The sequence below is a fragment of the Prosopis cineraria genome, unplaced genomic scaffold (assembly GCF_029017545.1).
Source record: "Prosopis cineraria cultivar Desert tree isolate PC_DT_omini unplaced genomic scaffold, ASM2901754v1 PC5, whole genome shotgun sequence".
In the NCBI taxonomy this organism is placed as follows: Eukaryota; Viridiplantae; Streptophyta; class Magnoliopsida; order Fabales; family Fabaceae; genus Prosopis; species Prosopis cineraria.
Window position 1 is genome coordinate 40387216 of NW_026555336.1, and position 15085 is coordinate 40402300.

At 35.0% G+C, this 15085-nt stretch overlaps 2 protein-coding genes across 4 annotated transcripts; one reads left to right on the top strand and one right to left on the bottom strand.

Annotated features, from left to right (window-relative positions):
* Positions 1-3657: 3657 nt before the first annotated feature.
* Positions 3658-13958, bottom strand: LOC129311420 (GTP-binding protein ERG-like). 3 transcript variants are annotated; one of them, XM_054953730.1, is made up of 10 exons: positions 13226-13958; positions 12285-12374; positions 11399-11544; positions 10489-10647; positions 10302-10372; positions 9369-9472; positions 9117-9256; positions 6242-8311; positions 4572-4844; positions 3658-4030 (listed from the first exon to the last, which is right to left on the bottom strand). In XM_054953730.1, exons 1-8 carry the CDS (start codon positions 13730-13732, stop codon positions 8224-8226), a joined length of 1305 nt encoding a protein of 434 aa, XP_054809705.1. In that variant the 5' UTR covers positions 13733-13958; the 3' UTR covers positions 3658-4030; positions 4572-4844; positions 6242-8223. The 3 variants fall into 3 exon arrangements, with proteins under 3 accessions (XP_054809705.1, XP_054809706.1, XP_054809704.1); XM_054953731.1 differs by lacking the exon at positions 4572-4844; XM_054953729.1 differs by having other exon boundaries at positions 3658-4844.
* Positions 6334-7517, top strand: LOC129311421 (CST complex subunit STN1-like). Its single transcript, XM_054953732.1, has one exon. It carries the CDS (start codon positions 6334-6336, stop codon positions 6823-6825), a length of 492 nt encoding a protein of 163 aa, XP_054809707.1. The 3' UTR covers positions 6826-7517.
* Positions 13959-15085: the final 1127 nt, after the last annotated feature.

Consider the following 15085-nt stretch of genomic DNA (forward strand, 5'->3'; position numbering starts at 1 on the left):
CATCTAGTAATGAAATTGATCGAGCCCGCGGTTGACAGAAAAACCTTTGTGACAGTTTTTTTTTTTTTGACAAAAACAAAAACAAAAAGAAAGAAAGAAAAGAGAAAAAAAAAAGGAAGAAAATAATCTGGGACGGTTTCCCATTCGCTTGGATTTGCGGGATGATTCAACCTAATGAATAACATATGTATTCCAGATATAGAGATCATGTGCTTGCACATATTTTCACAAGTTTATTTTATTTCGCTCAAATCACGAAGTAGTCATTTGTGTTAAGCTTTATAAAGTCAACAGAAGCATTTCATCTGACAAAATATACTGAATTGATCGCAGGTTAATCTAAATTAAAGAAACAACAATAATTATTATGGTTTAATAGATTCCTTAAGATATAAAACAAATGGAGTAAGAAAATTAAACTCCAGAGTAAACATGATTTTTTTTTTTGGGTCAGGAACAAAAATGAATAACAGGGCTTCTCACAAAATATAGCCATTTAAAAAGGCAAAAGAATTTCACCGAAAAAGGAAAGGCTAAAAGACTGGACAGGCCCAACAAAGCCCATAAAATCTTTCAAGTTGTGGCCATTTGTAACTTTTTATGTTTTTTGGATGAAGCCCATTGTATTGTTAACCACGTTTCGATATACAATGAGATGTATAATAAGTTATATTATTTGTAAATTATAAATATAAATAATGTACATTTTATAATTTTATGAAATATATAAATAATAGAGAAAATTGTTAAAAAATTCCTTCTTAAAAGGAAAATTATTCTCAAGGATCAAAATAAATTGAAGAATCAAGTGCATTAAAGGATTGCATGAATGGACCAAAACGTCCCTTTGAACAAACACTTCACACACTCTCTCTCTCTCTCCCTCTCCTCTTTCGCACTCTGAACTGGTGAAGTTTGAAACATGGCTATGGTAAAGCCATCTTCCTCCTCCTTACTATACTTCTTGTCTCTTATCTACACCCCCATGGCTTGCATTCTCTTCGATTTCACCGTGCTTGCTCACTGTTCATTCTCATCGTGTCTTGCCCCTCGTCCATTTCGCTCCATTCTCCCTTTGACTACCACTGATCGTGATTCTCTGCCAATTTGGCGTCTCTTCCTCATCACTAACCTCCGCTCGTCGTTGAGGTTCTTTATTACTGACTTGGTTATGCTTCGTTCGCTTCACCCCCCGGTTCGGTTTTTGGTTAATTCTGTGGGGTTTTCCCTTTTGTGGTTCATTTGCTCTGTCAGCTAGGCACAACGTGTAAATTCCATATTATTACTGTTTTTGGTGCGAGGTTGATGACTTTGGGATTTTTCTGGATTGTCACTGCTCTTATTATTTTTAGTTCAGTTCATTTTCATGAATTTTAGATTCTCCTGATGAGTTTGCACTTTGAATTTTACATTATAATTTTGATATGTTGCTGCTGCTTAAAATGATGAATTTTTGTCACATTTCCCTATTTCTGAGGCTATTAATTTGAGTTTAGGCTTGCTACTTTGCAACTCCTAGGCATGTTTGTGTTATTCTTGGTTTTTAAAGCTGTTAGTAGATGGGTGTCACTCAATTGGCGTGGGCTATGTTACTGCATGTGATAGTTTGTGTTAGGGATGTTGCCATGCTCAATCTTGTCGCTGGATTGGTTCTTATTTGTTTATAAACCACTTATTGGTTTCTTGTAGCTTACATTTACTGCAAATGTTTAGAGTTTCTAGCTTTTTGATTGAGTCCTTGGTTTTGACTGTGTTAGTCCTTGTTTCTCGTGAACCCCTTTATTTGTTTCACATGTTGGGTGTTGTTTCATACTTTTAATCGATTTGTTGTTTCATTGTGTTACTAATATATTATGATTACAGGGAAGCTCCTGATTAATACGATGGACCAACGATGCTCACTTTGCGACGAGTCTCAAGAGAGCATAAATTATGTTTTTAAAGATTGTACGCTCGCTGCTGTAGTATGGAGAAGAATCTTACCAATTGATATGCAAATTGATTTTTATGGCAAAAGTCTGGATACCTGGCTGGCTGATATTTTAAAGAACCCTCACATAGATTATTCTTGGAAGATTGGTGTTAGCATCTTTTGCCGGAAATTATGGGATGCTAGAAACTGAAGCATATTTACTAATGACACATTTACAATAGATAGCATTTTATCTCAAGTTAGAGCCACAGTTGATCACACTGTTAGGATTTACAACACCTTAAGAATTCTGATGTAATTGTTTTATGTTCGTTTTTGTATTCTGTATAGTTTTCCTAATGAAAAATATATTATGATTACTTGATCCATGTCTAATATAAGTAGCAAATCATTCAGTGCACTTGAGAATTCCATTTCATGGAATCACTGTGATGAGCTTGAAACTTTTGATGAAATTGTAGTGGAACGTTGCCAGTGGAATATGCGGTTATATGGCATGTTGTGATATTATAGTATCATTCAAGTTGCATGTATAAGTTGAGTCTTATGATAATTAGAAAGATCATTGTTGCGCAGTGGTTCAGATGAATAATGAACTTCACTATAAGTGAAATGTGAAAAATTCAATGGATGCTTTTTTACTCTAAATTGTATTAAGTTTTTAGAGTGAGATGATAACATCTTCAGTAGATAAATCTTTCTTCCTCAGTTTTGTGAAATTGGATGGTCCAGAGTGAGTGAGGATAATGAAAAACGCCATATTTGATTGTCACTTGACAATCTTTAGCTGGACATTTGAAGCCTTTAATATCTAGATTTTAGAATCTGAGATTAATTATGATGATCCTTTGAGCTTAGTATTATTTGCCTATAAAAGCTCTCAGCTATTCTTGACAATGGAATCCAGTTAAGAAATTGGAGGAACTCAGAGATACAACAAAACTATTGAATGAGCAACATTTATAAGTAAATTTGGCTTGGTATACGTGAAAAATACATAAACAAGGGGGAACTTATTGTGTTCCCAATCTTTCATTATAACTATCAAATGTTACGTGCAATTACAAACAATTATTTAAAAATTATAAATAATTACATGTAATTTTAATAAACAGAGGGCACATAAATGACAAAAACATCTAGGTTTCATGATAACTAAAAAAACTAACATCAAGATGATAGGTTACATTAACTGGGTCCATCCTTCAATGATAATTATAAATAATTACATGTAATTTTAACAAATAGAGGGCATGCAAATGATTGTACCTTTAGATTTCATGATAACTATGAAGAATAACATGAAAACTCAAGAAACAAGGCAAACAAAAATGTCAGTGCCTAACCTTTACACGCAAAACCTATACCTTTGCACTTTGCATCTAAACCTATACCCTTGCATTGTAAGTCTATCCCCTTATGCCCTTGCACCCTCATTCTATACCCTTGCATTGTAAATGTATCCCCTTGCATTTTGCACTCAAACCCTATACCATTGTATCCCAAGCTTATCCCCTTGCACCATAAGTTTATTTCCTTGCACCCCAAACCCATAACCTTGCACTATAAGCCTACACGTGAGAGTCAAATGTTTTTTAGTTTAATATGTGTTGTTTACATGTAAATATATATTTTTCATGTAAAAGTCATATGTTTGTTATTTTGATCTCTTTCAGGAAATTGCTCCATTTTTTTTTTATGTATACCTTGCAATTATTGATGAATATATCCTGAAAATGATAACAATGATATTGAGAAGTTAACTACAAATGTTCCCAAAAAGGCAAACACAAGAACATAAGCTAATAATACCTATCCATTACACAAACTTATAACAAACACCTATTCATAAGCTAGTAATGTTTTCCTTTGCATCCAAATCACCAGCACTATCATTGACAACAACAGGCAAGATATGATCCTCCAAATTCTCCGTTTGAACAATATAGGTGACTTGTAAAATCTGAGCATCAATATTGTCCTCACGCTGATCCTCCAAATTACCACCAGCTGTGTTACCTGCCCCATGTGTGTCCTCCCCCCGAGCTCAATTATCAAATGACTAACCAATAATAGTGCCACGGTTGCTTGAACAAGCTGTTAGAGTAAAACACCCTTCATTGCAATACATTTTCAAAACTAATAAATTAAACCTAAGTAATTATTAATTAATCTTCTTAAAAAGAACTAGTTGAGCATAGAAAGACTAGTTGCTTGATTTATATGAACCCAGAAAGGCTATAAATATTGAAATTTATTTCCCAAAGAACTTTGCTGCATTTTCTAATCGGAAAGCAAATTTTAGACGCTTGGTTGGGTGAGTAATCGATGGGAACGAAAAGATTTGCCATATTAGTGGCATAATCTTCTATATGCCAAGAAGTCATTTTATAGACGAATAATGGGGTGCTTGATTGAGGGTATTGAAAGAGAAATAGTCCCAGAACATTGACTAAAAAGCAAATAGGAATACAAGATCTAGAAAATTCAACATGGATCTAAAGAAATTTTTTTCCCCAAGTAAGAGTAATAAAACAGGACAAGCCGTCGAAGATTATGAAATGATACAATTTACTCGAGCAAAGAAGATGAGCTAACATTACACAAACAAACAAGATAGTGAGGGAAAAAACCATACCCAAAAACGAAGGAGGCCTCTCAAAGATGTTGTTTACAAGGAGAATCTTGTTCGAAAGTAAAAATGGCGAATCAAATGCTTGATAGGGGCAAACGTGCCCATCACTTCGTCACTCACATAGCCTTCCCAGAAAACCATGATAGGTCCAATGTGATGACAATGAAACAAATCATCTTTATGCTAGTAATTCAAGCCCCAGGAAGAAGACGTGCAAGTCAAAATTTCATTGTAATAAGGGATCCCATAACACTAAATGAATTCTTCCCTCACACACTGTAAAGGAAAATGAAAATGAAAATCAAGATGGGTAATAATATAAATTTAACAAACAAGAAATTCCTTTCTAAATCTAAATTTAATTTCAAAGATAGGTAATAATCTAAATTTAATTCCCAGTGAAGCTGATCCTATCAGCGACGGAGTGATCGCTGCAGTTCCAGACGCTGATGAAGTTGTCGTCAGGAGGTCTTGAGAGCAGCCAAGGCATCGATGACGGTCGCTGATAGAGGAAGTGGCTTCAGCGCCAGCTTGCTGAACTAAAAGTCAGATACCTTATGTGCCACTAATCTCACTGCCATACAAGATTGGTGGTGTGAGATTGCGTGAAGGGTGGTGATCGGAGAGAAGAGGGATTGATGGGTTGGTCGTCGGAGCCAACTTCGTCATCGGCTTTGAAGCCTTCGAAATGCGAGCTGGCTAGAACAACGAAGGAGCAACAACACAGGTAGTTGAGGAAGACAGAGAGGATGTAGAGAAGAGACAAGAAGTATAGTAAGGAGAAGGAAGATGGCTTTACGATAGCCATGTTTTAGACTTCACAAGTTCAGAGTGCGAAATAGGAGAGACAGAGAAAGAGAGAGGGTGAATTGTTGTTCACACAGGCCCTCTAGTCCATTCACGCAATATTTTCTGATTATTTTAATGCAGCTGATCACTTTGATTCTTGAAAACAGTTTCCTTTTCAAATAGAAATTTTCTAGCAGTTTTTTTTTTTTAATAGAGATTTTCTAGCAGTTTTTTAGACAGCATTATTTACCTCTCCCCGTATTTTTATTATTTTATTTTATGAAAATTTTAAGTAATTACATAATAATATTTGATTTAAAAAATTCTTGCAACAATTATTTATTATTGAACGGATTATCATTTATAAAAAATTTTCATAAAAAAATATATGTTTAAAGAAAAGTAAAACAATCACTTAATTGATGGGGGAATGCTATTAAATTATTTTGTTAATAAAAAAAATAAGTTTTCATTGAAAATGGAAAGGAAAATACAAACATTTAGAATATTTTTTTATTTTTATTATAAAATATTTTTAATTATTTTATGTAATTTTAAAAAAGTTATATTTTATATTATAAAAAATTACGTACTTTTATTTTTCATCCTCAATTTAGATAATAATATAATTATATTTAATATGTTTAAATTAATTAAAAAGTAAAAAATTAAAAAAATAATTATTGCTTCCTCCATTAAAAAATATAAAATACATTTAATTAAATTTCACTTCTCAATAAATTAATTATTTATTTTTAAATAAATCTTATTTTTTATATTTATTTTTAATATAAAACCATTCAGAACACTTAAAAAAAATTAATAAAATTAAAAATTTTAAAAAAATATTTAAAATATTTTATATATTTTTGATAAAAAATTACGCTGAAAGGGCGTCCGAAGAGGGCTGCTTGCGGTGGATTGGAGTTGGAGGAATCCGATCTATCTGCATCTGTGAATTAGGGTTTAGGGTGCAATGCAGCAGCATGGTCCATTGTTCAACTCTCATGTGAAGCTACTCGCCTTCGATCTTCTTTCCCTCGCCCAAACCCCTTCTTCTTCTAACTCTTCTCTCTCTTTCTCTCGCAGAGGCATCCCCCTCTCTCGCACCGAAGCCGTTGGCACCGTCACCTCCCGTGAACTCAAACCCCACAGATTTCTCAAGTTCACCCTCGACGACGGCACCGGCTGCATCAACTGCATCCTCTGGCTCAACCACTTCTCCTCTCCTTCCGATGCTGCCCTGATTGCTGCGGCCGCGGCTGCCTTCGCCGATCTCGTCCAGCTGGGGAAGGTAGCTAGAGTGCGAGGCCAGATCACCAGCTTCAGAGGCGCGTTGCAGATTACGGTGTCCGATGTTGTGATCGAGAGGGACCCCAATGCAGAAATCTTTCATTGGCTGGATTGCCTCAATTTGGCGCGCAAGTGTTATGACGTTTTGCCTTCACCGCCTTCTAAACCCAACTAAAGTCAGTCGTCCATGCGGAAAGGTACTTGGTAAGAGTGAAAAAGAAACTTAACAAAGAGAACCCAACACAAGATGTGATCCTTTTCATTTCCTGGTGGGGTTCCAATGGCAAAAGGAAAGCTCGATGACTTTGATATTTATTGGTGTTAGTTTACTCTGAAATCTTGTGAGGCTATGAAGCTGGTATCCATGATAGAGTTGGACATGCCTGAGGCTGAAGGGGAGGTTTTAGACAGATACAAGTGGAAGTAGACGATCAGGCTCAGGCTGTTATCCAATTGTTGACAAGGAATGGCAATAGATTGCGACATGAACACTCCCGCGCACTGTCAAAAGGCCATGGAGTGTTCGACTGAGGTGGAAGAGCCATAGTGCTGCAGCCTTGTTAAAAAGTGTGCACTTTGTCATCAGAAATGACGGAGGCGAACGGATCATGGCCTCCAGAAATAACCTGGGATCCTTCCCTTCTACTGCAGCTGTGATTCTCGCGATTAAGACAGGCCTGGCAGTATGTAGAGGTCACCACTTTAGGGAAGTTCAACTGTTTTCTGATTTTTTAGAAGCCATCAACTATTTATCCAGGACATTGGTATTGATCACCAGGGTTGAGATTGAGGAAACTCTATTTGTTTAATTGTTTTGACTGAGAACCAAAAATAATAATGACCGATATCTTTTGCATATTTTTTTAATTTTTCAAGACAATACCTTCAAAGATTTGAAAGATATTTTCGTTTTTCTATTTTTAAAATAATATTTAGTTTTTCTTATTTCTTAAAACAATTTCTGAACACCTTGTCAAATTGAATTTTTTGTTTTGTTTTGAAGAATGGAAAATTATTTTTAAGATAAATTGTCAAACATGCCTTTGATCTTTGGTGATTGGAATTTTTTTTTTTTAATGAAAAGTTTGGATAAGCTTGGGCCGGTGATTAGGACATCGAGATTCATCGTTATATTTCCAGAGAATCGTTGCGTTGTGCAGGGAGAGTCGAATAAGGATATCAGTATCGTGCGGAATACCTCCTGAAGCTCCCACTAGACTGGCAAAGGGAAAAGCATATGGAAAACAGGAAGATGGAATTCATCATCAAAATTGCTGTACATAAGATGTGTGAAATTTATAATCGAAAATGATAAAACAAGTTATGGTCGTCTATTTGTAACATTCATACGCGCTTACCAATTATAACCAAATGAATCTTACTACAAGTAGGAAGTTTTGGCCGCATGATCACCATTTGCGGTGCCCATATCTTACCATGGTGATGTTCTCTATGATCGCTTGTATCAAGCATGGGCGTTAGGGCTGATTCGGACCCACGTTGGCACTTTTGTATACTTCATGGCGTGGCGGGGAAGCTGCACTCTAAAAATCAAATCCACTCTGTCATTTTGTCATTGTTTAAGCCTAACCTGCAGAATTAGATGCACCTGCTTTTTGAAAATGGACCTTAGCTCTTCATTAGCTTCCATTCCTATTCTCCTGCATCAAACCAACCCAAACAATCAACTAAGTTTGCATTTTAACATCAAGGATGCAGAAATAACGGCTAGTATTCCGGAAGCTACGAAGAGGAATTCATGGGTAAATTCAATTTACAAAGTGCTAGGGACCAAGTTTACATGAAAGCGTGTTGGGAGTAGATCCAACTTATCATAACCAACTCTGACGGTTATGGTTTCAGTCTGGGCCTGTTATAGTTTCAGCTCAGCCTAGGTTCAAATGTTTCAACGGTATCTGTGATTGGATGTAATGGTTGAGGTATCTATAAACAAGAATTGACCATCGCAAATCATAAACTCATTGGAATGTTCTGCTCTGATACCGTAAAGGATTAAATGAAGAGGAGAACTTGTTTGATCAATCAACACGCCACACACACATATTTACGGTTGCACACAAGTTCATACACTCATTGAGATAACAAGAATTCAAATATTTGAACCCTGAATAACACTCCCAAACTGATACGACAGCAATCTAATTTGGTTATGACAACATGATATTTCATCTTCTTTTAACAACTAAAAAATTGTTTAAAAAATTGTATCTTTGAACAAAAACAAACCAATCCGGATCATCTGCTGTAAAATAATTTATTATATGCCATACTTCCAGAGAGAGAGAGAGAGATTAGAATGTGTAAATTAGATGAAATGGCCCGTACACTCCCACGTGTATGAGTATGTATCATTCTCTCTCACACACAGCACTACAGCAGAGGACCTAATTTAAAAAGCAATGAGTTACATATATAAAACTAAAGACTTAAAATAGAAGGAGATACCCAATTTTGGAACCATTCTTTCCCACAAGTATCTTGCGTTGGCTTAATTTGCTTGTGATGAAATGTTGCTCAACTCTAAGAGAACCATCTCGTAATTCCTTCCACTCAATCAACCGATGTTCAATTTCATACGGAATTTCCTGAATTGAGAAAGTTGTAATCCATCGTCAGAATCATAAATTAATCATCTGATCCTACCATACATTTCTGTCAGATTCTATCTATAAATTGGAGATTGACTTTAACTGCTACCTGATGTACATGGTCCAACAACCTTTCACGCACAACTTCCATGGCTATCATCTTCATAACTTCTTCACTCATCATAAATGGATCTTCTTCCCATGGTCGTTGAACTGCCTAAGCATTAGAAGTAATTCAAAATCCAGACTTAGGTCTTGAAATGTCTAACATGAGAGTTCTGAAGAAATATTAGAAATATATCTAGTTTACTAGTTTTAAGAGGATGCAGTTTAATCAGTAAAGCCTTCTATCTTATTTTTTTAAAGGAAAAACAAATTCTCCACCAATTACTCTCATTTTGTGCCCGGAGGCAAGGCCTCGAGCTACTAGATTGCCAGGAAAATCTCATTTTTCCTTATCCAAAAAGTAGCTGCCAAACCAACTCCAAAGCACACTGATATGCCAACATAAGAACTATTGATATCTTGGTTCCCTCTGCTATTTGATAAGATGTTTCTATCACCCCAAAAATAGACACAACATGTTTCTAGTCCTGGTAGACGTGCTAATTCATATATACAATTGTACACAAAATATTTTGTTGGGTGTGAAATTTGTGTCAGATGACATACAATGCCTCATTCAAGTTCTTATTCATAGTAATCAGCTTCAAATACCAAATTCATAATATAAGCAATAGAGAAGCAATCTTATCTACGTTCATGCATTATCAAAGTGCAGCAATGAGCAAGAGCGATGACACTCATTCTGTTTCTGCACCAAGTACAAATAGGCACACACCATATATTATAGACTGTTTTGTTACTCAATGAACGCAAAAGTGGCTCAAACTCTTAAACTTGACAAAAACAATATTTGTTTAAAAAGCACATTGTTGTTTAGGACCAATGTTTTAAGGAACCCAATAACACATTCCAGGTCAGAGGAACAAGAAGATCATTTGGATAGGATGGATACAGAGAGCATAACTAGAAAATATACATGCCTGCTCCATCAAGTACTGTGACAGATCTTTTAGCCCATACCCCTTCAGTCCTGATATCATGAAAAACCTGCATAATAATAACAGGAGATCATCAGGTTTAGGCCCTATATTTGATCCACGGAAAGGTTAAAATTTATACAGCAAATTGGCACTTTGTCCAGTCTCTTTAGAAGGAAACCATACCTTTCATATCCAGGGAGATGTTTGAATTCTTCTGAAACCTTCATCAAGTCTTTCTTTTTCTTTACTAAATCAATCTTGTTCATACATAAAACTCGCTTCTGATTGGGATGGACTCGAGCTCCCATACGCTTAATTAATTGTATGACTCTTGCATCAGGTCTATATTGATTGAATGTTAAGAAGACATAAGTGACTGAGAGGAAAATGATTAAAAAAAAATGCAAGTTACAATGATTTATCACCTGGTTAAGATATGAGCAGTGCAACATGATTATAATATATAAGATTGTCTTTACATCATATTTAATTTACCAAAGTAACTATCTTCATAAGTTTTCCAGGGTCCAGAAGATACATAAGCAAATTATCCACGCAAGAAGTAAAATATGGTCTATTAGCATGCCAACATGTCATAGTACTGGCTATATTTAGAAATTATAAATCCACGAGACTTCCTTGACACACAAAGTCATCAACATTAAACCTCCCAGTTTAATCTTCATCTCTAGCCAGTCATATTTGATCAGGTAAACAAAAGAATAGGTTTTCAAATTCTAACATAGAATAATACTCCCCCAGTTAAAAAATGTAAAGTATTTTTAATCAAATCTCATCCCCTAATAAAATAACTAATTGTCTTTAAACTAATACTATCTTTCCATATTTACCCTTATTTAATAGAGTATTTCACTTTAAAATAAATATAAAATGATTTATTTATTAGGGATGCTTTTGAAAAAAAAAAACATAATGATTATACATTAAAATACTAAAAATGCCTTACATTGTTTAACATTCAACTCCTTAAAAAATGCTTTGAATTTTTGAACGAAAAGAGTAAATAAGTAACATTGAATTAAAGAGTAAGATTACTCCCACAGTGCCCACTTAGAAAGAATAATATATTAACCTGGTAAGATGTCTATGGACATCGAAAACAACAAGAAGCACTTCATAGAGATTGACCGAACTCCAAGCACTTTCAACACGGCTCTTGAGATCGTGATGAGGATATCCTTTGGAAGTTAACGTAAGCCCTGGTGTGTCAAAAAAACACTGCATAGAGATTTTTATACGGTTGTAAGCATGGGTAGTACAATTTCAATTTAAAAAATAATTAAATACATACCAGATATAAACTTTACCTGAGCCAAAAAAAAAAACCTAAAAACAGAAAAATAAAATAGCATAGTCATGGATAAAAATTTCAAGCTCTTGCATGCTGGATGACATCACAAAAAGTGAGAAAACACAAACCGTACAAGTAGCATGTTGAACACAACTTGAAGAATGGGAAAGTTAAGGTGGGAAAGCAATAGCTGGAGTTCAAGTTTTACTTTCTTTTTTAATTGATATGTATATAATTTGACACACTTGCCGCAAAAGGTTCATCTATAATATATAACCTCTAGACCGCCTCTTCCACTCATTAACTCATCACAGAACCCAACATTGAATTATAAGCTCATGTACTGAGCTTGCATTTGAAAGAACATGTCGAAGGTTCCCAAGCTAGTTTATTATAATTGGGGGGAGGCATTTTCTGATTGATTGATTTACTAGCATCCAGCAAATATTGGATTGATTTCAACATCCTGAAGCATTAAGAATTATATCATCCAGAGAATAATATCCCAATTTCATGAAGCATTTAGGTATTACTCATCATCAGAATTATAGCATAAATTAATTTTTTTCAAGAAGTCGATGCTACCAATGCAATACAGCCTAATTGAAACTTCAACAGTCGTTCTGCTTTTCTACGATAGAAGAAAAGTAATGACAAAGTGACTCACAATTTGTGTGTCTCCTTTCGTCATCACTCCTACCACTTCATGAGTTGTGGTGTTTGTCTTCCGTGAAACAGCTGCTACCTTTGTACCAGCCTATAGCAAAAGAGTGAGGATATAACTATGAAAAAAGTCATTTGATGTTGATAACAACAAAAGATGCTAAAGGCTATTCTGAATGCACCCTGCCATATATCAATTACTTCAATGTAATATAATACTTTGAAGTCAGCAAATGAATCATACACCGCAATCAACTGTAAAGGCTAACTTGTCCGGAAGAAAAACAAAAAACAGCAGCTTTTTAACAAACTTAGTTATGTAACATATTTCCAAATAGGAGTTAGACGGAGCATGATTAAATTAAAATCATATCACCAAAACTGCAAAGGAATACTTACTCATGCCTTCAATCTTATTAAATAATTCAAGCATTGCACAATGGCAAGAGGAAGCAAAGTTTAAACCACGGATAGAGATATCTAAGCGTTTTGACAGTACAAAACAGCTGGCTGAAAATATATAGAATTAATTAATTGATTGACATTGAACAAGAAGGCTCGTTCCACGTTTCACCTCCTCCATACCAGTTAAGACGAACTTCTAAGAGAAGACATACTATAACAATAATCGGATACGGAAAACCATCTCCAATAAATGTATCAAGACATTAAAAGCAGAAGTTTTTCATATAAATTAAGACGGCAAGGAGGAACATTATCGTGGAAAAAATGACACTAGTAATCATCAATTAACTGTTCCAGAGTCCAGGATTTTTTCCCCAAATTAACACAAATCAATCTTCAGCAGTGAAATTTTACAGAAGCAAAGGCATTGAAACTAAAATAGGATTGAAGATACAAAGGAAGAAAATGGAACCATTGTCAGTCAGACACCTCAAGAAAAGGACTTTGTCACGTCGGGACAAAGAAGCAAAGAGAACCAACCATATAATTAGTCAGTGCAGACTTCCCAGCATTGGGAGCACCGATTATTCCAACGGCCAGTGATTTCTGGTCCTCCTCCTTCGCCACATGTTCATCCTCATCCTCGCTATCCCCTTTCTCCAGTGACGCCTCAAGCAAAGCCTTGGCCAACACTCTCCGCCTGTTCTCCTCCTCCTCTTCTCTGAATCTCAAATTGCCTTGAGGGATTTCCTTTCCAAAGAGCATTTCATCAGCTCTGGCCCTGTACTTTCGGTCCCAGATGGGTTGTTGTTGCCGATGGGCGTGAGCACTGGTGTCTGAAATATTAGGAACCTCGTAATGAGAACTATCAAAAATTGAATCTGAATCATTTTCCGACCCCTGGTAGGTTGTCGGCTGCGTCACTTCCTCTTGCTCTGGTTCAGCAGAGTAAAACCTGCGCAGAAAGGAACGCTCAAGGGGACAGAGATTGTTGTGCGGGGTGGAAGAGAGAGTCCTGAGTATTCTCAGTGATCTTAAGGCTTTCATTGTGGCCCCTAAAGAGGAAACATGGAGTGATGAAGGAAGAAGCGTCGGAGTCTATGCGCTGTTTTTGGGAGTCATCGCCGCTGAACAAAGCTTTGGGTTTTAGGGGTTAAGGGTTGCCGGCTCGCAGCGCACTTCCCTCTCGATTTTCTTTTATTATTACAGTGCCAGTGGGCTTTCAATTCGCATTAACTTGTTCTTCTCCCAAAGTTGGCCACAAGACTAGACATTGCCGGCTAATACTGAATCGCGCAAGTTTGGAACCCCCCTTCAAAATAAATAACAAAACGAAGAACTCGATACGGTTTACACGTCGATAGATGTTTATAAAGGTTATTTAAAAAAAAAAAAAAGCGTATGCTTATAAACTAGACGGATAATTAAACAGGTGAAACACTACTCCAAGATCTAACAACTCCATTTTGAAAGAATGGTATAATTGAAAAACACATAATAGTGTAATGTAATGCAATGTTTCCAAAAATTTTATTTTTTCATATTGATGTTAATATATTAAACAAAAAATTTATACAAGCAATAGTATCTTTATTAATAACATTATGCGTATTGCGGTTTCAATCAAGAAGATTAAATATTTATTTCATTTTACTCGATGGATCTAATGACAAAAGCCATAGATAACATCATCTTAATCTTATCTTACTCTCAAATATCTCATATTTTTAAAATATTATGCTGATATTAACGTTAATACATATAAACATCATAATTATTGTAGCCAAACCATTACTCTTTTTTGTTTTAAAATTCTGTCCGTACATTTAATTTATGGATTTTTAACCAATTATTTCATTAGTATGAATGTATGATGAACCTAGTTTGGCATTTAGGATGTATTAAAATATACATATGACTTCGAATAATAAAAGAAGAGGAAGGGATTAGAATCTCCACTAGAATAATTGTTTTCATTTAATATTAGGTTAATGCAAATTCATCTCTAAACTTTTTCGCAATATACAATTAGTATATTAAAATTTTAAAAACCTACATTGTCCCTCTATACTTTTAAAAGGACTGCAATGTTCCCTAATTTTAACAAAATCAAACATTTGATTGTTTGTTGACTACTCTTTTTTGTTTTAAAATTCCTGTCCGTACATTTAATTTATGGATTTTTTAACCAATTATTTCATTAGTATAAATGTATGATGAACCTAGTTTGGCATTTAGGATGTATTAAAATGTACATATGAATTCGAATAATAAAAGAAGAGGAAGGGGTTAGAATCGCCGCTAGAAAAATTGTTTTCATTTGACATTAAATTAATGCAAATTCATCTTTAAACTTTTTCACAAGATCCAATTAGTATACTAAAATTTTAAAAACATATA

Coding starts and splice junctions, on each gene's coding strand:
- LOC129311421 (XM_054953732.1), top strand. CDS start 6,334: ATGCAGCAGCATGGTCCATTGTTCAACTCTCATGTGAAGCTACTCGCC.
- LOC129311420 (XM_054953731.1), bottom strand. CDS start 13,732: ATGAAAGCCTTAAGATCACTGAGAATACTCAGGACTCTCTCTTCCACC. Junction 12,375..13,225: donor CTGCACTGACTAATTATATG/GTTGGTTCTCTT, acceptor CTTTTGCTATAG/GCTGGTACAAAGGTAGCAGC. Junction 9,473..10,301: donor GTACTTGATGGAGCAGGCAT/GTATATTTTCTA, acceptor ATGCTTAGGCAG/TTCAACGACCATGGGAAGAA.